This window comes from Gymnodraco acuticeps, unplaced genomic scaffold (assembly GCF_902827175.1).
Source record: "Gymnodraco acuticeps unplaced genomic scaffold, fGymAcu1.1, whole genome shotgun sequence".
NCBI lineage: Eukaryota > Metazoa > Chordata > Actinopteri > Perciformes > Bathydraconidae > Gymnodraco > Gymnodraco acuticeps.
This window is the reverse complement of record NW_022992011.1, coordinates 80093-98673: the sequence shown is the minus strand read 5'-3', so window position 1 is coordinate 98673 and position 18581 is coordinate 80093. Positions and strand designations below refer to the sequence as shown.

The following is an 18581-nucleotide window of genomic DNA, read 5'->3' as shown; positions in this document are numbered from 1 at the left end:
GTCTGCTCCCCCCCCCCTCTCCCTCAGTGAGAGCTGTCTGCTCCCCCCCCTCTCTCCCTCAGTGAGAGCTGTCTGCTCCCCCCTCTCTCTCCCTCAGTGAGAGCTGTCTGCTCCCCCCCTCTCTCCCTCAGTGAGAGCTGTCTGCTCCCCCCCCCCTCTCTCCCTCAGTGAGAGCTGTCTGCTCCCCCCCACCTCTCTCCCTCAGTGAGAGCTGTCTGCTCCCCCCCTCTCTCCTCAGTGAGAGCTGTCCTGCTCCCCCCCTCTCTCCCTCAGTGAGAGCTGTCTGCTCCCCCCCTCTCTCCCTCAGTGAGAGCTGTCTGCTCCCCCCCCTCTCTCCCTCAGTGAGAGCTGTCCCGCTCCCCCCCCCTCTCTCCCTCAGTGAGAGCTATCCGCTCCCCCCCCCCCCTCTCCCTCAGTGAGAGCTGTCTGCTCCCCCCTCTCTCTCCCTCAGTGAGAGCTGTCTGCTCCCCCCCTCTCTCCCTCAGTGAGAGCTGTCCGCTCCCCCCCCCCCTCTCCCTCAGTGAGAGCTGTCTGCTCCCCCCTCTCTCTCCCTCAGTGAGAGCTGTCTGCTCCCCCCCCCCCTCTCTCCCTCAGTGAGAGCTGTCTGCTCCCCCCCCTCTCTCCCTCAGTGAGAGCTGTCTGCTCCCCCCCCCCTCTCTCCCTCAGTGAGAGCTGTCTGCTCCCCCCCTCTCTCCCTCAGTGAGAGCTGTCTGCTCCCCCCCCCTCTCTCCCTCAGTGAGAGCTGTCTGCTCCCCCCCTCTCTCCCTCAGTGAGAGCTGTCCGCTCCCCCTCTCTCTCCCTCAGTGAGAGCTGTCCGCTCCCCCCCTCTCTCCCTCAGTGAGAGACTGGACAGCGACGTGACTGCATACATCTTTTTCATCTCTGGACATTATTTACGACCAAACTATAAGGTACGTTATATTAACATGAATTAATAACAAAGAAGCGACATGTAATGATATGTTATCTGGGCTTTGTCTGACGTGTTTTAGTTTAGATGAACGCCATAAAGTTGTCCGTGTAAGTGTATCGAGTCTAACGGCTGCATGTACACGGCACTTTGGGATGAAATACATGTTCATGTAAAGTGAATTAAACTTTAGCCGCTTAAAGTTAATGTAATATGATTTGTGTGTGAGTTTATTGTGTTTTTGTTGACTTGGTGAGTAGATATTACTGCGAGTTCCTTGTGCTGAAATCCTCCGTGTTAGCGTTTACATGAATGCATATTTAAATATATAATTTAACGCTAACTACCATGTAAGTTTACCATTAACTCCCGTATTATTTTTTATAGATATTGACAATTCTGCATAAAAAGTCATTTTACTTTTATTATGGTGATAGAACTTGTTTTAATATGTATGTAAAAGCAGTCTTTATCATTGAAATGAATTTCTGTTTGAATTAGCTAAAAGGAAATTGTACAAAGGGTGTTTCTAGATAGGACACTCCACACTAAAGTGTTACCTGGGTCACATGACTGGGGGGTGGCGGCTGAGCTCCCTTCACCCTCACATTGTTTTCCTTTGTTAGTTAAAGAGTTTGACCCATGGGGGGTAATTGAAGTGTAAATAGTTTGTTTCAACAAACACAGAGCTCCAGACATACAGGAAGAAAGGCATTTAATGAAGGTACACCAAGATCAACAATATCAGATACAAAGTAAAATAACACTACATATATTATAGCACAATGTGAATGTGCAGACAGTTAAAGCTAGGGCTGAGATGTTAACCTCATAATGTCTGATCTAAGTCTTGTCTGTTGGCATTTAGGGATGGATCAAAATGAAGAGCAAGCGATGCTGAGTATCTCTCCTTCCAAGCAACGTGTGCAGAGCTGTGAGTGAACATGTTGTCTCTGCTTGAAGAGTTAAAATCATTTATAATTCAGCCTGTTCGATATTTGTTTTTTGCAGCGGTCTCTGCGCCACCATCAACAGCAAGCCCACAACAAGCTCCAAGAACAAAAAGAGGTTTATTTTTATTTTTCATTCCTGATGTCATCAGCTGACAACTCTGGGACCATGAATTATTTCCCCAAAATTAAGCATGGCTTTCTGTCACATGTTGGCCATGTTCTGGTCTGTTTGTCTTTGCTCTTCTACATGTTGTCCTCGCGACTATGAATTGAAAGCAGTCATGTTGAGGGTAAGTTACTGCTTTTGTTCTTATTTGGATTTAATGAAAAGTACACATTTAAACTGCTGTGGTCACTAACACGTGAACGCATGTGTTTGCAGTAGGGCTGCTCGATTATGGCAAAAATCATAATCTCGATTATTTGGGTCAATAATTGTAATTGCGATTATTAATTGCGATTATTCATTGACTTTGAAAACATCCATTTATTGGAGAAAAAAATGTGAACAATATGTTTTTAACAGTTGATTACCCTGAACTTTATCGTTTTATTTCGATTACGTTGTTTTCGTAATCGTTGCAAGCTATAATCGCGATTAAAATACGATTTAATTGAGCAGCCCTAGTTGCAGTGTACCAAGTTATTTCACCTGCTCAGACTGAGTTGTAATGACTGGATGCTGAATATTAATCCGAACAAAAAGAATGCATGTGTATGAATGAAATGTGTATGAATGTTTCACTTTATGAGATCAGCAGGTGGAGTAAAGATGGGTGACAATACATGTCTAATATGTGTAATTGTAAAGCGCTTTGAGCACCTGTAAAAGCGCTCTAATTAAAAATGTAATGCATTATTATTATTATTATGGGTGATGTTTGGTCTTACTAACATAATTACTTATTTCTATATTGCCATAATATGAATAAACTGACACACTTTTCTGTTTTAGTACCGTCTGCTACCCTCTCCACACAAAGTCAACTGAAGGCTTCACTAGTAGAAGGTAATGCATTATATTACTGTTTACATTTAAACCCTGAATCACATTCACCTGCATCTGTCCAACATGTTGATGAATCTGTTGGCCATCCCTCCATGCAGCCCCTGCTCTGCCTGTAAAGACACTTGTGCCCCTCCCAAAGGAGCTGATGCCGGAACCATCCGCCCCGACGCCAACAGAGACCCACATCACTGTTCCAGGTGTGTATATGTTTGACTCTTGTACAGTTTGCTGACTACGGTGAAGATGCCAAGTGTCATTCAACATTATTTCTTTATTTTACTGTTGATAATAACGACATGTTTTAATATTTTCTATAGTGGCTCCTGAGATTTCTGCAGAGCCCTGTCAACCGACACTGCATCCACCAGCTGCACCAACACAAAGTGAGTGATACTAACAATAGTATCACATTTTTGAGGCACCTTCAAGTGTTTGAATGTTTCTCATTTGGATGTGTACTTGCTAGAAAGAAAAACATCCAAATCACAGACAGTCATAATTATTTGCCATGTGTTTTTATTTCTTGTCTGCCTAGGTCAGCCATTACCCAGACCATCAACGGTCCCCAGCTGTCCTCCTCCTCAGCTTCCTGCCTACGACCAGGATGTCAGTCAGTGGAAGTGTTCGACGCAGCAGAGGACCTGGATGAAGACGGAGCTGGAATCCATGGGGCTCTGGCCAGGCTCCGTTCCTGTACGCAACAAGATGGTGTCATTGTGGCGTGGCGCTCCCCAGCCAGAGCTGATTGACAGCGTCTATGATTTTCCCTGCGCCAAGTACTTTCAGCTCCATCCCTTTTTCATCTGGAAGCCAGAAAATGACAATTTGATGGGTAGACTGAGGAACAACTACACTCTGCCGTGTATTGACGGCTGTGCTCAGCCTCAAATTGCCTCTGCTGGTGTTGGTAGGCCTCGTGTGATTGTCGGCACCACCGGACAGTACTACTTGCTGTCTTCAAGGCTCTGCTGCAAAGTCTGCCGGAAGAGGTGGTATGCCGACAATCCATCCTGGCTGGAAAAGCTCCCCAAGAGGTTCACCAACCTACTGCCAGCAGTACTGACTTACAAGAAGGCCATCTGTAAGTCGGTACTGGACGAGCTCCGGCGCAGCGGCAAGTCACCCACTGATATGGCAAAGCAGATCACGGAGTTGATGCACCTTAAATATGAACGTGCTGATCTGGCCTACCTCCTCAGCTGTAAGAACATCATGGATGGTGAGGAAGGAAAGTATGACCAGAAGACAATTACCCAGTTCGTTCGGCAGGAAACCAAGCCGGCTCCCTTTGGAGAGTATGGGGACTATGATGGCTGGAACGGGATCTCTGTGTCTGCACACTACCTGACAGACTGCCTCCTGCATGAGTACCAACACCAGCAGTTTCCTGTGAACCCTCCTGATGATTCTGATGTGAAACAAGATGTGACTGCAGGAACGACTCCAGAGCCTCACACAGAGCCAGGTAAACATTAGACGCACAGACAAAGTAGTGAATAATCCTTCAGCATCAGTGACTGGATTTCAATCATTTATTTCTATAAAGAACCTTTGTTTTCTTAGACATTAAAGGTCACCTATTATGCAAACTCCACTTCTTCATGTCTCTTCTACATCAACATGTGTCTCTTCTTCTTCATGTCTCTTCTACATCAACATGTGTCCCCTCTTCTTCGTGTCTCTTCTACATCAACATGTGTCCCCTCTTCTTCATGTCTCTTCTACATCAACATGTGTCCCCTCTTCTCCATGTCTCTTCTACATCAACATGTGTCCCCTCTTCTTCATGTCTCTTCTACATCAACATGTGTCCCCTCTTCTTCATGTCTCTTCTACATCAACATGTGTCCCCTCTTCTTCATGTCTCTTCTACATCAACATGTGTCCCCTCTTCTTCATGTCTCTTCTACATCAACATGTGTCCCCTCTGTGGAAAGAGACTCTGAAAGTTTCAGGAACAAAGATTCTCTCTCTTTTTGATCCATTTCTATAAAAACCTGTCTGAAAATGAGCTGATCAGATTTTGGCCACTTTATGATGTAATAATTTGTCTTGTGTAACCATTAGCCAATCACCAACCAGGTAACCCCCCCCCCCTTATCACCTGAATCTCCTCTAGAGCACCATTGTGTTCTTTTTAACCAAATATCAGCAGCGCTTTTGGAACAGGGCTGAAACAGAGGGGATTATGGGATGCTGCAATGATCTGTTTGGTGTTTCAAACATTTCAGAGACATGTTTTGTATATATTTGAGATCTATAATATATTGATGTATAATATGGGATATTTAATGAATGTCTTTTGTTGTTATAGAAACCACATGTCTGCAGTCTCTGCCTCTGCCGTGCTCGCTAACTGGGAGGGTGTTAGTGTTGGACCACAAGCGCTGGCCAGTCCCTATGAAGCAGGCTGTTGATAACCTGCTCAGCCCGGAGAAACTGCAAGAGAGGCAGGTCCTCTGGCACTCTCTCACAGAGGGTAGTGAGACCACCAGTGTGCCAGTTGTTACCATGCCTGTTGCCGTTTTCAACCCCATACTTCCTGTTCAGACCCCAGCCACACCTCCTGTTCAGACCCCAGCCACACCTCCTGTTCAGACCCCAGCCACACCTCCTGTTCAGACCCCAGCCACACCTCCTGTTCAGACCCCAGCCACACCTCCTGTTCAGACCCCAGCCACACCTCCTGTTCAGACCCCAGCCACACCTCCTGTTCAGACCCCAGCCACACCTCCTGTTCAGACCCCAGCCACACCTCCTGTTCAGACCCCAGCCACACCTACTGTTCAGACTACAGCCACACCTCCTGTTCAGACCCCAGCCACACCTCCTGTTCAGACCCCAGCCACACCTCCTGTTCAGACCCCAGCCACACCTACTGTTCAGACCCCAGCCACACCTACTGTTCAGACCCCAGCCACACCTCCTGTTCAGACCCCAGCCACACCTACTGTTCAGACCCCAGCCACACCTCTGACACTAGAACATGTTGAAAATATTGTCAGAAACATTATGGCCAACCAGCAACAACAACAACAACAACAACAAAAGAAGAAACAAACAAAAAGGTGTCTTTCCTGCGGCCAGCCAAAGGCCCGCTTTGAAAATGATGGCTCTTCCATCCACCACTTCTACATGCAGGGCACTGTCAGATACTTCTACTGCTCCACCAAAGTTTTTAAAACGTATGGTGCTGAAGGTCTGACAGACCCTAAAATGCCATTTGGAGACTTTGCGGAGACAGCTTTCTTTCCGCGGGAACTGGAAGCTATGAAGCAAAGGGTGGAGGCGAGAGTCCAGCTAAAAAGAAAGAACACTGAGCCCGAGCACAAAGGTCGCAAATGTGGATTTTGTAGAGAGGAACTCAAGCAGGGCCCAAACGGTCCTCACATACACACAGGATTCCCAAGAGTAGCAGGGAAGTATGTGTACTGTCCTGCTAAAGTGTTATCACTCTACAGGGATCAGGGCATGGAGAAGAAGATGACCTGGAAGAACTTCAAGGAGTCTGCTTTTTATGAGGCTGAAAAGAAAAGATGGGAGGCTGAAAAGGGCAAGAGAAAATGACAAGGAGGGTTTGTTCATGACAATATATTTTGCTAGTTCCCAGGAATAACACTTCTGTTGTTTTCCTCTGTATAATGTTAAATTTTCATCCTGTGTGTTTAAAAAATGTATATTATTTAATTCTCTATATACTACTGCTTTATTTACTTTTTTATATTTACTTTATTTAACAAAATATTATTTACTTCTACCTTATTTTGTTACTAATATACTATATTTCCATAACATAATCTGCTTTGAATTTTTACTGGTTCTTCTGTATTCAATAAAGATATTTTCTTGTCTACATGTCTCATTAATAAGTGAGTGATTTATACTGCATGGTCTATATCTTAAATATAAATAATAATAATAATAATAATAATAATACCATTTACCATAATACCTGTACTTTCTACTTCTCACATGTTGAACTCAAATACCTGTACTTTCTACTTCTTACATGTTGAACCCAAATACCTGTACTTTCTACTTCTCACATGTTGAACTCAAATACCTGTACTTTCTACTTCTTACATGTTGAACTCAAATACCTGTACTTTCTACTTCTCACATGTTGAACACAAATACCTGTACTTTCTACTTCTTACATGTTGAACTCAAATACCTGTACTTTCTACTTCTTACATGTTGAACACAAATACCTGTACTTTCTACTTCTCACATGTTGAACACAAATACCTGTACTTTCTACTTCTCACATGTTGAACTCAAATACCTGTACTTTCTACTTCTTACATGTTGAACACAAATACCTGTACTTTCTACTTCTCACATGTTGAACACAAATACCTGTACTTTCTACTTCTTACATGTTGAACACAAATACCTGTACTTTCTACTTCTTACATGTTGAACTCAAATACCTGTACTTTCTACTTCTTACATGTTGAACTCAAATACCTGTACTTTCTACTTCTTACATGTTGAACCCAAATACCTGTACTTTCTACTTCTCACATGTTGAACACAAATACCTGTACTTTCTACTTCTTACATGTTGAACACAAATACCTGTACTTTCTACTTCTCACATGTTGAACACAAATACCTGTACTTTCTACTTCTTACATGTTAAACTCAAATACCTGTACTTTCTACTTCTCACATGTTGAACACAAATACCTGTACTTTCTACTTCTTACATGTTGAACTCAAATACCTGTACTTTCTACTTCTCACATGTTGAACTCAAATACCTGTACTTTCTACTTCTTACACGTTGAACTCAAATACCTGTACTTTCTACTTCTTACATGTTGAACACAAATACCTGTACTTTCTACTTCTCACATGTTGAACCCAAATACCTGTACTTTCTACTTCTTACATGTTAAACTCAAATACCTGTACTTTCTACTTCTTACATGTTGAACTCAAATACCTGTACTTTCTACTTCTTACATGTTGAACTCAAATACCTGTACTTTCTACTTCTCTCATTTTCCAAACAGCTGGTTCCTTTAGTCTGAATGTGTGTTTGATGCGTGATCATTATTCTTTAGAGTCATTGCGTGCCTATTGATTTGAACACGATCCGTGTATCCATCATTTCCTGGTCTTCTCTAAAGAAGAGGGACCAATGGAAACGTTGTCATGTTGCCGTTGTTCAGCATGGAAACATTCATTAGCTAACAATGACATTATTGTTCTATTAATATAAAGGGAGGTCAGGTACTCTTTAAAACAGCTGCTAGTTATGGGTACTTTCTACTGAAGGACATTTCAAAGTTCTTTACTTTTACTTGAGTAAAGAAGTTTAGTCAGTACTTCTACTTTTACCAGAGTATTTTCAACACGAGTATCTGTACTTCTACTTGAAAGGATTTGTGTACTGTTGCCCTCTCTGGTTATTGATATTAAAAGAAAAGAATCAGTTCATTCACTCCTTGACCTCCGGCATTTAGCACTGATACCCGTTTTTCCCGCTAGACCTGTTTGGTGGCTTTAGCCCCGCCCCCTCATCTCTTCCTGCTTTAACTAGAGAGAAACATTTTCCTTCTGTCAGTCCTTACAAGACTTACCTCTGGATACTGTTCTGCTCAGGATTGTATCTATCTCGAACTTAACCATATTATTGCATCAGACAGTCTCAGCATGAGTGCCAAACTGTGGACAGAGGAGCAGTTTAACTGTCCTGTGTGTCTGGATCTCCCAAATGATCCAGTAACCATCCCCTGTGGGCACAGCTACTGCATGGCCTGCATCAAGGACTACTGGAGCAAGAACGATCCCAAGGGCGTCTACAGCTGCCCACAATGCCGAAAGTCCTTCAGTCCCAAGCCCTCCTTGTCGAGAAACACCATGCTGGCTGAGGCTGTAGAGCAGCTCCGCAAAGGGGCCCAAATAGCTGATGTGCGTGCCTCTATGCGAAGCGGCACTGGCGTTGCCTCATCCAAAACCAAAAGGAAACTCTCTTCCTCTGCAGTGTTATGCGACATGTGCAAAGGAGAACAGCGAGCAGCGGTCAAGAGCTGCCTGGTGTGCATGAGTTCATTCTGCGAAGACCACCTGAAGCCCCACAAGACCAAGAAGTCCCTGAGTAAGCACGAGCTGATAGCACCCACAAGCAATCTGGCTGAGAAGATCTGCACAGAGCACAAATACCTGCAAGAGTTCTTCTGTCGCCAGTGTAAAATGTTCGTCTGCTGGCTGTGCACCAGCAACCAGCACAAAGGCCACGAGTGTGTGTCCACCAAGGTTGAGCGTTTGGAGAAGCAGGTAAGAAATGGGGACCATTTGGAAAGGTGCAAAACATTGTGGCAGTGATGAAAAGTGACTCTACTATTATGCAGGCTCCACTGTAACTGTATGGACATCACATTTCAAGTGTTTAGGTGGAAACCTTTTTTATAAAGTATCTGAACAACCTGTGCCAATATGTGAATAATCCTGACTAACATTTAAGATGGATCATATATTGCAACACAATGTTATCTATTTAAATAAACCCACCTTCAATAAGAAGTGGGCACCAGTTTCTAATATAGGGACAATTGATGACCTCTCCTACTGTCATTGTTCTATGTAATGGGTTTGTATGTGTGTGTGTGATCCTCTCCCTTTGTGTGTGACGTGTGTGTGTCTCCCTCCCTTTGTGTGTGTGTGTGTGTGTGTGTGACTCTCCCTTTGTGTGTGACGTGGTTGTGTGTGTGTGTGATCCTCTCCTCTCCCTTTGTGTGTGTGTGTGATCCTCTCCTCTCCCTTTGTGTGTGACGTGGTTGTGTGTGTGTGTTTGAGACTGTGATTGTGTGTGTGTGTGTGATCCTCTCCCTTTGTGTGTGACGTGGTTGTGTGTGTGTGTGATCCTCTCCTCTCCCTTTGTGTGTGTGTGTGATCCTCTCCCTTTGTGTGTGACGTGGTTGTGTGTGTGTGTGATCCTCTCCTCTCCCTTTGTGTGTGTGTGTGATCCTCTCCTCTCCCTTTGTGTGTGACGTGGTTGTGTGTGTGTGTTTGAGACTGTGATTGTGTGTGTGTGTGTGATCCTCTCCCTTTGTGTGTGACGTGGTTGTGTGTGTGTGTCTCCCTCCCTTTGTGTGTGTGTGATTGAGTGTGTGTGTGTGTGACTCTCCCTTTGTGTGTGACGTGGTTGTGTGTCCAGGCTGACAAACCTAACTACATTCCTCATTCTTATTGCTCCACCCTCTAATGTTGTCCTCTTTCACACGCACAGCTGCTTCCTTGTACTTGTGTAAGATATGATTTTTTATTTTGCGCCTTCATGTGCCGTCCTGTAGAAATTGATGTCAGAGATGCAGACAGAGAATACGCAGAGACTGAAGGAGAGAGAGCAGGAGCTGAAAGACATGAAGAAGATGATGGAGGTGACGAAGGTTGGTTTGAACCTTGCAATAGTCATTTTAGATGTGGGTCAGAGCGGCCTTTTTGTCATTGATAGAAACCTACAAAAACCACAAAGGGACACATAATTACCACGAGGAAACACGAAATGACTACAAAGCGACAAAAACACACAAAATGACTACAAAGATACACAAACAACCACGAAATTACCAAAGAAGTAAAAAAACACCCAAAATTACAAGAAAAGAGTCCAAACGGCTTAAAGTCAGTTTTTCTTGTTACTATGTAGATAATGGGGATCTCTGTGCCCAGGAGGCCTTTGTCTCTTAATCCCTCCATGTTTAAAATACTGTATGTGTGATTTGCATACTGAGACATCTTTCTCTCTCCCAGCGTTCTTCCGACATGGTCCATGACGACACTGAACAGGTGCTGTCGGAGCTGCAGCGTTCAGTGGAGCGTCTGCAGGAACTTCTTGAAGAAGTTCTGGATCAGGCCAGCATGCAGAAGATGGGCCAAGCTCAGGAAGTCACTGACAGTCTGGAGGCGGAGGTCAAAGAGCTCAGGAAGAGAGACAAGGAGATGAAGGACTTGTTACGCTGTGAGGACCACATCTACTACCTAGAGGTAAGATTACTGAAGGGACAGAAGGCGGTAGAAGTACTCAGATCTTGTACTTGAGTAAAAGTATTCAGATATTGTACTTATTATATTGAGAAGTACTCAGATCGTGTACTTGAGTAAAAGTAGAAGTACTCAGATCTTGTTCTTGAGTAAAAGAAGAAGTACTCAGATCTTGTTCTTGAGTAAAAGAAGAAGTACTCAGATCTTGTTCTTGAGTAAAAGTAGAAGTACTCAGATATTGTACTTGAGTAAAAGTAGAATTACTCAGATCTTGTACTTGAGTAAAAGTACTCAGATGTTGTACTTGAGTAAAAGAAGAAGTACTCAGATCTTGTTCTTGGGTAAAAGTAGAAGTACTCAGATCTTGTTCTTGAGTAAAAGTAGAAGTACTCAGATCTTGTTCTTGAGTAAAAGTAGAAGTACTCAGATCTTGTACTTGAGTAAAAGTAGAAGTACTCAGATCTTGTACTTGAGTAAAAGTAGAAGTACCAGAGTGTAGGAATACTGTGGTACAGTAAAAGTCCTGCATTCAAAATGTTCCTCAAGTAAAAGTGTAGAGGAAACTTCTGTGTAGCTATGCAGTGGGAGTCACCGACTCAGGAAGGAGACACGGTAGGAGCAGTAGCTTTGATGTCAAACACATGATGGTTTATTTGGAGTTAACGGCCGGAGGATTCACATCACAAGTCCAAGAGTCAGAGGTTCTGACTTCACGGTAGAGTTGCCACGTCAATTCTGGAGAGCCTCTCTCTTGCCAGCCCATCTAACTGGTTTCGCAGAGAGTAAACAACATATTTGAGGAGATAGCCTAAACAGTGTGGGAACACAGAGCTACTTGCCTCGGACACTTATGAGCTCGAAGATTTCACCTTGGAGTCCACAAATACAGAGAAGGAAGTGTCCCAGTGTACCCACAACACAGACCATCTGTATCCCAGTATTGACCGGTCACAGAATGGGAACAATAACATTATTGGCTAAGCCGCCTGTGTCCTTAAAGAAGGTAAACAGACATCGAGGTTTGTCCTGTATGTTACTAATTGGCGTCTTATGATAATTATTTCCACAACAAAAAGTATAAAAGTATTCTCATCAAAATATAGTGAAAGTAGCGACAGTGAAAGTAGTCGTTGTGCAGATTGGTCCATTTCAGAATAATATATATGATATGTTTTATAATGATTGATCATGAAAGTGTTCTCAAAGCTAGTAAAGGTGCAGCTAGTTTGAATGACTTTGTGTACTGCAGGGTAGCTGGTGGATTTACTCCAGGTGGAACTAAAGTATTGAATATTTCACATTAAATCTGTAAAGTAACTAAAGGTATTAAATACATGTATGGGAGTAAAAGTACACCATGTACCTCTGGAGGTTTAGACTTCTTTGAGCCAATACCTTTTTCCTTCAGACATGCGAGTCCTTGTGTAATCCCCTGGAGTCCGGAGACCTTCCCACTGTGGTGGTAAATCCAGAAGCTTCTTTTGAACCGGTACGAGATGCCATCCTCGACCTCAGGGACAAAATTGAGGATATTTGCAACCAGGAATTGGGAAAGATCACCAAACAAGGTTAGTCAAAAATAGTCTAATGTTGTTTTGATCTACCTTTTAGATGTCGTATCTTAACACCTGCACTGTTTTACAGGACTATAACCTGCACACTTATGTAAATATACGTAACATGTTCATACAAATGCACAAGTTTTAACTGTGATATCTTGTTGTATTTTTGTATGTGTATATATAGGATTTATTTGTGACATTGTCAAACACAGAAAGCATACATACATGGACCTTCACATGTACAATAAAGGGAGTAAAAGAGACCATTCTACCAACAAAACAACAACAAACAAACAAACCTTAACCACAAAAAACAACACTGAAATAAAATGAATAATAATAACAACAAAAGAAACATAGACAAGACATTCTAAGGCATTAAGCTACTCAGTGTGATATCTTATTTAATAGTTACTTTATCACTTTTGCTGTATTATTTTAATTTGTATTCTATTTTAACTTTGTGTGAAAACGAAGTGATAACAGCAGAAATGATTAAAGTAAAACATTGGTTTGACACAAACAAATTATCATTAAATATAAGCAAAACAAAGATTATGTTATTTGGAAAACATAAAACAAATCCACAGATACAATTAATACTAGATAACACATGGAAAGAGTATAGGAAATGAAGTTCCTTGGTGTGGTTTTAGACCAGCTGGAAACCTCATATCACTCATGTGAAAGCAAAACTGGGAAAAGCCAGATGCATTCTGGACTATAACTCATTGTATACTCTATATAACACACTCATATTGCCATATCTGATTTACTGTGTGGAGATTTGGGGAAACACGTACAAAACCACCCTACAGCCGTTATGCACATTACTAAAAAGGGCTATAAGAGTTATCAATAATGTTGGATATCTTGAACACACTAATGTATTATTCTTGAAGTCACACATGAAGTTCATTGATCTGGTTACATTTAAAACGGCACAAATCATGTACAGAGCCAGACATAATCTACTTCCTAGGACATTAAAAACATTGTTCGTAGACAGAGAGGGGGGGTATCATCTGAGAGGAAATCTACATTTTAAACTCAAGGTCAGAACAACTCTGAGAAGTTTGAGTTTAACAATCTGTGGGGTGACTTTATGGAATGGTTTGGAGCAGGAGTTCAAACAAAGCACAAGCAGCATTCAGTTTAAAGGATGCACAGAAACACTTTTGGGGAAAACTATGAGAATGAAGAAGGTGATTGAAGATGAGACATGTTTGTATAAATGTAAATGTATGTAGGAATAACTTGCATAATGATTTAAAGGACAATCATTGATCAAGTAAGGGGTGGGAATGAATAAGCATTTGCTTCCTCCTGCTCCCTTTCGGACACATATGATTTATTATTATTATTAATATGAAGACTTTTGTTGAATATACAAATATTACCATGAATGTGGATAAATACTGTATTATAACAATACGGTATTCTGTTTTTCACATTTGTTATTTTTTAATCTGTTCGAAATAAAGACTGTTTTTAACTCCAGCATTTCCTCAAGGGGATAAATAAAGTTTCATCTGTTTTTCTTTCTTCCAGTCAATGATACGACGCTGTTCACTCTTGGAGACGGTAAGCATATTACCTTTTTAAAACATGAATGCTATAAAACATGCTTTAACATTGACTTCCTCTTTTTTGTTATCTAGCTAATCGCTCAGGACACAAAGGAGGGATTTTTAAATGTGAGTTTCAGTGGTTTTTTCATGATAAATAAATTATTAGACCCGTTAAAAGCGTTTCTGATATCTGAGTTTTCTGCAGTGTTTTCTGGTCTTGCTTCTCGTAACACAAACAGTCGTTCACCAGGTATGTCCGGTTTTTTCATCACTACATCTTTTCGCTTTATCTTTTATATAAACAGGTGTAATTTATGCATGTTTTATCCTCACAGCCCCAACTGTGGGAGCCCGTGCCGACAGACGAGGAGTTGGTAATACACACTGACATGTGACAATATATCCACAGTAATTCGATATTCAGTCTGTATTAAACATTTACGTTTCATTTATCAGGTATAGGCCTCAGAAATCAAGATGTGCGGAGTAGAGACACACCACGAGGTGAGGCTGTGTGTGTGTGTGTGTGTGTATATAGTCACGTGTGGGGACTCGCCTCCCTTATGGGGAGAAAATGGAGGTCCCCATAAGGGGAATCATTAATTTTAGGGTGAAGACTTGGTTAGGCATGTGTTGGTTATCGTTAAGGTTAGGATAAGTCTCCAGGAAATGCATGTAAGTCAATGTTGTGTGTGAACTTCTAACCTGAAAAGCCAGTCACTACAATGTGTGTGCAGGTTTTAAAATATGCTTTTTCATTTTTTACAGACAAAGGAAACACGAGTTCACCGAGACCTCGGGACAGACAGAGGAGAGAGGAAAGAGAGACAGGTAGATTTAATAAACCTGATAACAATGTTTCTGTTATTTCCTGAATCCGACTTTAGTTCCACCTGGAGTAAATCCACCAGCTACCCTGCAGTATACAAAGTCATTCAAACTAGCTGCACCTTCACCAGCTTTGAGAACACTTTCATGATCAATCATTATAAAACATATCATATATATTATTCTGAAATGGACCAATCTGCACAACGACTACTTTCACTGTCGCTACTTTCACTATATTTTGATGAGAATGCTTTTCTACTTTCACTTGAGGAACATTTTGAATGCAGGACTTTTACTGTAACAGAGTATTCCTACACTCCAGTACTTCTACTTTTACTCAAGTACAAGATCTGAGTACTTCTACTTTTACTCAAGTACAAGATCTGAGTACTACTACATTTACTCAAGTACAAGATCTGAGTACTTCTACTTTTACTCAAGTACCAGATCTGAGTACTTCTTCAAACTCTGCATAGATCTAACATTTCTCATTCCCTTTAAACAGTGAGGGAGACGAACCCCAGACCCAGTCCCACTCCGAGCCCAACTCCCAGCCGCAGAGAGTCTCAATCTCTTTGGAGCCGGTCCAGTCAGAGCCAGGCTGCAGCACCGGTTCAAACCCCGACTCGAATCCCATCCACACCAACTCCAGCTCCAGCTCCTAGTCCAGCTCCTAGTCCAGCACCTGCACCTGCAGCATCAAACGGAGGTACTCTACCCTTCTTTTCACCAAAGATTTGAAGCCACTTTTTGTGTTGAAAGTGTAACACATTTTGTTTTCTGTTAGAAAAATATCCCTCCTCACCGGCTTGAGCTTCAATCTCAGGATCCATGTGTTTGTGATCCTCTCCAGAATGGAAGGAGTCATCACATACAGAGCATCAAGTAGTTCCTGAACAGTGTCCTTCACATGCTGATATCAAGAGAGGGAGTTACACCGTCACAAGATGGAGGAATAGAAAGCAGTATTCAATGTTTACTTCAGATTAGCTCCACGTCAGAAATGAGCATGCTTGATGTCTCTCTCCATAGAGGCTGAATCATCATGTTAATCACAGAGCTATCATATGCCTCAAACAGTCCTGATGCTCTTCTAGGTCATCACACATCCTGTCATGTTCACAGCTACAGTTGGGATACCTTTGTGATCATGTGACTCTCATACTGGAAGAGGACATTCAGTATTTTCACAACATATTTCTTTCCTCTCTTCCTGGTTCAGGGTCAGGTTTCAGTCGGATGGCATCGATCAGCAGCCTCTTCCGTTCCCATCGACGTGGCACAACCGCGGCTACCCCAATCACCCCGGAAAATAACACAAACGCATGTAAGACCCCTTACATTTGTGATAAATATGCCTACATTTTCATCTTTATTCCCTAACTCACCTTCAATCAGCCCATTAATTAAAGTGTGTTTCTTTTAATTATAAACAATTTTCAAAGTGTCTAATTGTCTGACTTGTGTTCACTCAACAGGGGGGATGTCTGCTTTGTCCGAAACACCAACAGAGAGTAAGATTGAAGCTTTTATATATTCATATTCTTCTTATAGTATAGCTAATTAGTCAACTTATGAATTGTTTTCTCACAGTTAACCCAGGTCTTTTTCTGGACTCTCCGACCGACACCATGACTCAGGCTCCTGCTTTCCCTGGATGTGAGTTCATCTTTATCTTGAGAGTATTGCAAATCAATACATGCATTGCAACTTTGTGCTAATTGGACATATTATTTGCTTTTATCCAGTGAGAGAAATCAACCTGGACAGCATCCAGGCGCCAGAGCCGAGGACCAGAGAGGAGTTCCTACAGTGTGAGTCTCAATGTTTCACTACTTTTAATGAATTGATTCATAAAAAACTGTTGCTTTAACGCTTAATAGTTGCCAGAATATGTGAATAATTGTCAATTCAAACCTCTCTAGACTACATGAATTTGACCCTTGACACCAACACAGCCATATAAAGGGTGTTTTAGTGTAAAATGGACGTCCATTTGGGTAATAGGGTTATTTAATGTTGCTTAATAATTGCCAGAACATGTGAATAATTGTCAATTCAACCCTCTCTAGACTCCATGACCTTGACCCTCGACACCAACACAGCCCATCGTCGGCTCTCTCTCTCCGAGGGCAACACTAAAGCCACCCTGCAGGGGGCAGCGCAGCCGTACCCAAACACTCCTCAGCGTTTTGACGGATGGACCCAGGTGATGTGCGAGGTTCCTCTGTACTCCCAGCGGTGTTACTGGGAAGTGGAGTGGAGAGGAAGAGGATCCTCAATAGGCGTAGCTTACAAAGCGATGATTAGAAAAGGTTTGGATTCTCGTTCGGGGCTCGGTTACAACGCCCAGTCTTGGACTTTGGAGCTGTCGGACACCTGCTGCTCGGCCATGCATGACAACCAGAAGAAAGACATCCCCGTCACTTATTCTCCTCGTTTGGGGATCTATTTGGACCTCTCCACGGGCACGCTGGCGTTCTACAGCGTGGCTGAAAGTATGACGCACCTTCATACATTCAGAGCTAACTTCACACAGCCGCTTTACGCCGTGTTCGGGGTGGGAAGCGGAGTCGGGGTGGGACTGGATTTCGCTCTTGGTCAGTTTAGCTCCAGCTCTGATAGCATTAAGATCTGTCCCATGTGAGCATGTAGGCTGGAAGAATCTAGAACAAATGCTTCAGAGTTTAAATGTGTAAATTCTGGCCTACAATTAAGGTTTTACAATCTAACAGGAACAGGGCTGAAACAGAGGGGATTATGGGATGCTGCAATGATCTTTCGAGCCAAACTTCAGAGACATGTAATATATTATAATAGGAGACCTTTTAATTTGTAAGATGTGGCCAACAATTAAGGTTTAAAATCTAACAATTCAACAATGAACTGACATTACAAGTTGTTTACATTATTTTTAAAGATGTGTCTTTTTGAAAGTGCTACTGAAATGCTAACAAACTAGCCCCACCCTTACTTACTCGTTATACTACTTTGAGGCAATAGTGAGTCACGAGACAGAGTTGTGAGTCATTTCTTCTCATCTTAACCACTTTAAATGTCGTTCACTACGCAAATAATCAAAGGGTACTCGTATTTTTCACAGGCTCTGAGTTTCAGCAGATGTAATTTACATATTATTACTCTAGGCTTTATAACCATTGACTGTGTGCTAATGCCTATTGAATTGGACAAAACAACAGATGCTTTTGTTCTTATTTTCAATGCACTTGAAGCAAACATATTCACTACTTCTTCTAACAAGTATGAGTAATAAAGAAACAACTTGGTGAGTCAGTGGCTTTTTTGTTTCCATTGCTTTATTTAAAAAACGAGGCAACTGAAAAACAGACGAGTAGCTTACAGAGGATTATGATTTTTAAAAAGGGAGGCATGAAGAAAGGAGAGGACATTTTATATTTGAGCTAAAAGACACACCTGTATTGCTGGATATGACATGTCTGTATGTTCCTTCTCTCAAATCCAATCAACCATTTGTTGACTGTGTTACAGCTAATTAGCACGTCATACTGTAAATATGTGTTAGTGTTCGGCCTCATCTAGATTCCCTTCTGTTAACCTATTCATGTGGAAAGCAAAATAAAAAATGCTACATATATTAAAACCGTAAGTCCTAATGTTAGCTGACAGTGTTACAACAGGCACACATTATGATAAATTAATGTTATACTTCAAATAGAGGTGTCAGTAAATACAAAAGTAAAAGTGCGGAGTTGGAGCCGAGTGGATTTT

The 18581-nt window shown here is 42.0% G+C and overlaps 2 protein-coding genes across 2 annotated transcripts; both read left to right on the top strand.

Annotated features, from left to right (window-relative positions):
- The first annotated feature begins 1830 nt into the window (after nt 1-1830).
- On the top strand, nt 1831-6917 carry LOC117536492. Its single transcript, XM_034201396.1, has 8 exons — nt 1831-1844; nt 1922-1978; nt 2143-2153; nt 2819-2872; nt 2971-3069; nt 3190-3255; nt 3399-4337; nt 5187-6917. Exons 5-8 carry the CDS (start codon nt 3018-3020, stop codon nt 6437-6439), a joined length of 2310 nt encoding a protein of 769 aa, XP_034057287.1. The 5' UTR covers nt 1831-1844; nt 1922-1978; nt 2143-2153; nt 2819-2872; nt 2971-3017; the 3' UTR covers nt 6440-6917.
- A 1619-nt stretch (nt 6918-8536) lies between these two features.
- trim25l (tripartite motif containing 25, like) lies at nt 8537-18128 on the top strand. Its single transcript, XM_034201400.1, has 16 exons — nt 8537-9160; nt 10177-10272; nt 10637-10870; nt 12276-12435; nt 13981-14013; nt 14091-14126; nt 14206-14250; nt 14336-14374; nt 14457-14504; nt 14769-14831; nt 15337-15540; nt 16054-16158; nt 16310-16345; nt 16425-16490; nt 16580-16645; nt 16904-18128. Exons 1-16 carry the CDS (start codon nt 8537-8539, stop codon nt 17476-17478), a joined length of 2430 nt encoding a protein of 809 aa, XP_034057291.1. The 3' UTR covers nt 17479-18128.
- The last annotated feature ends 453 nt before the right edge of the window (nt 18129-18581 follow it).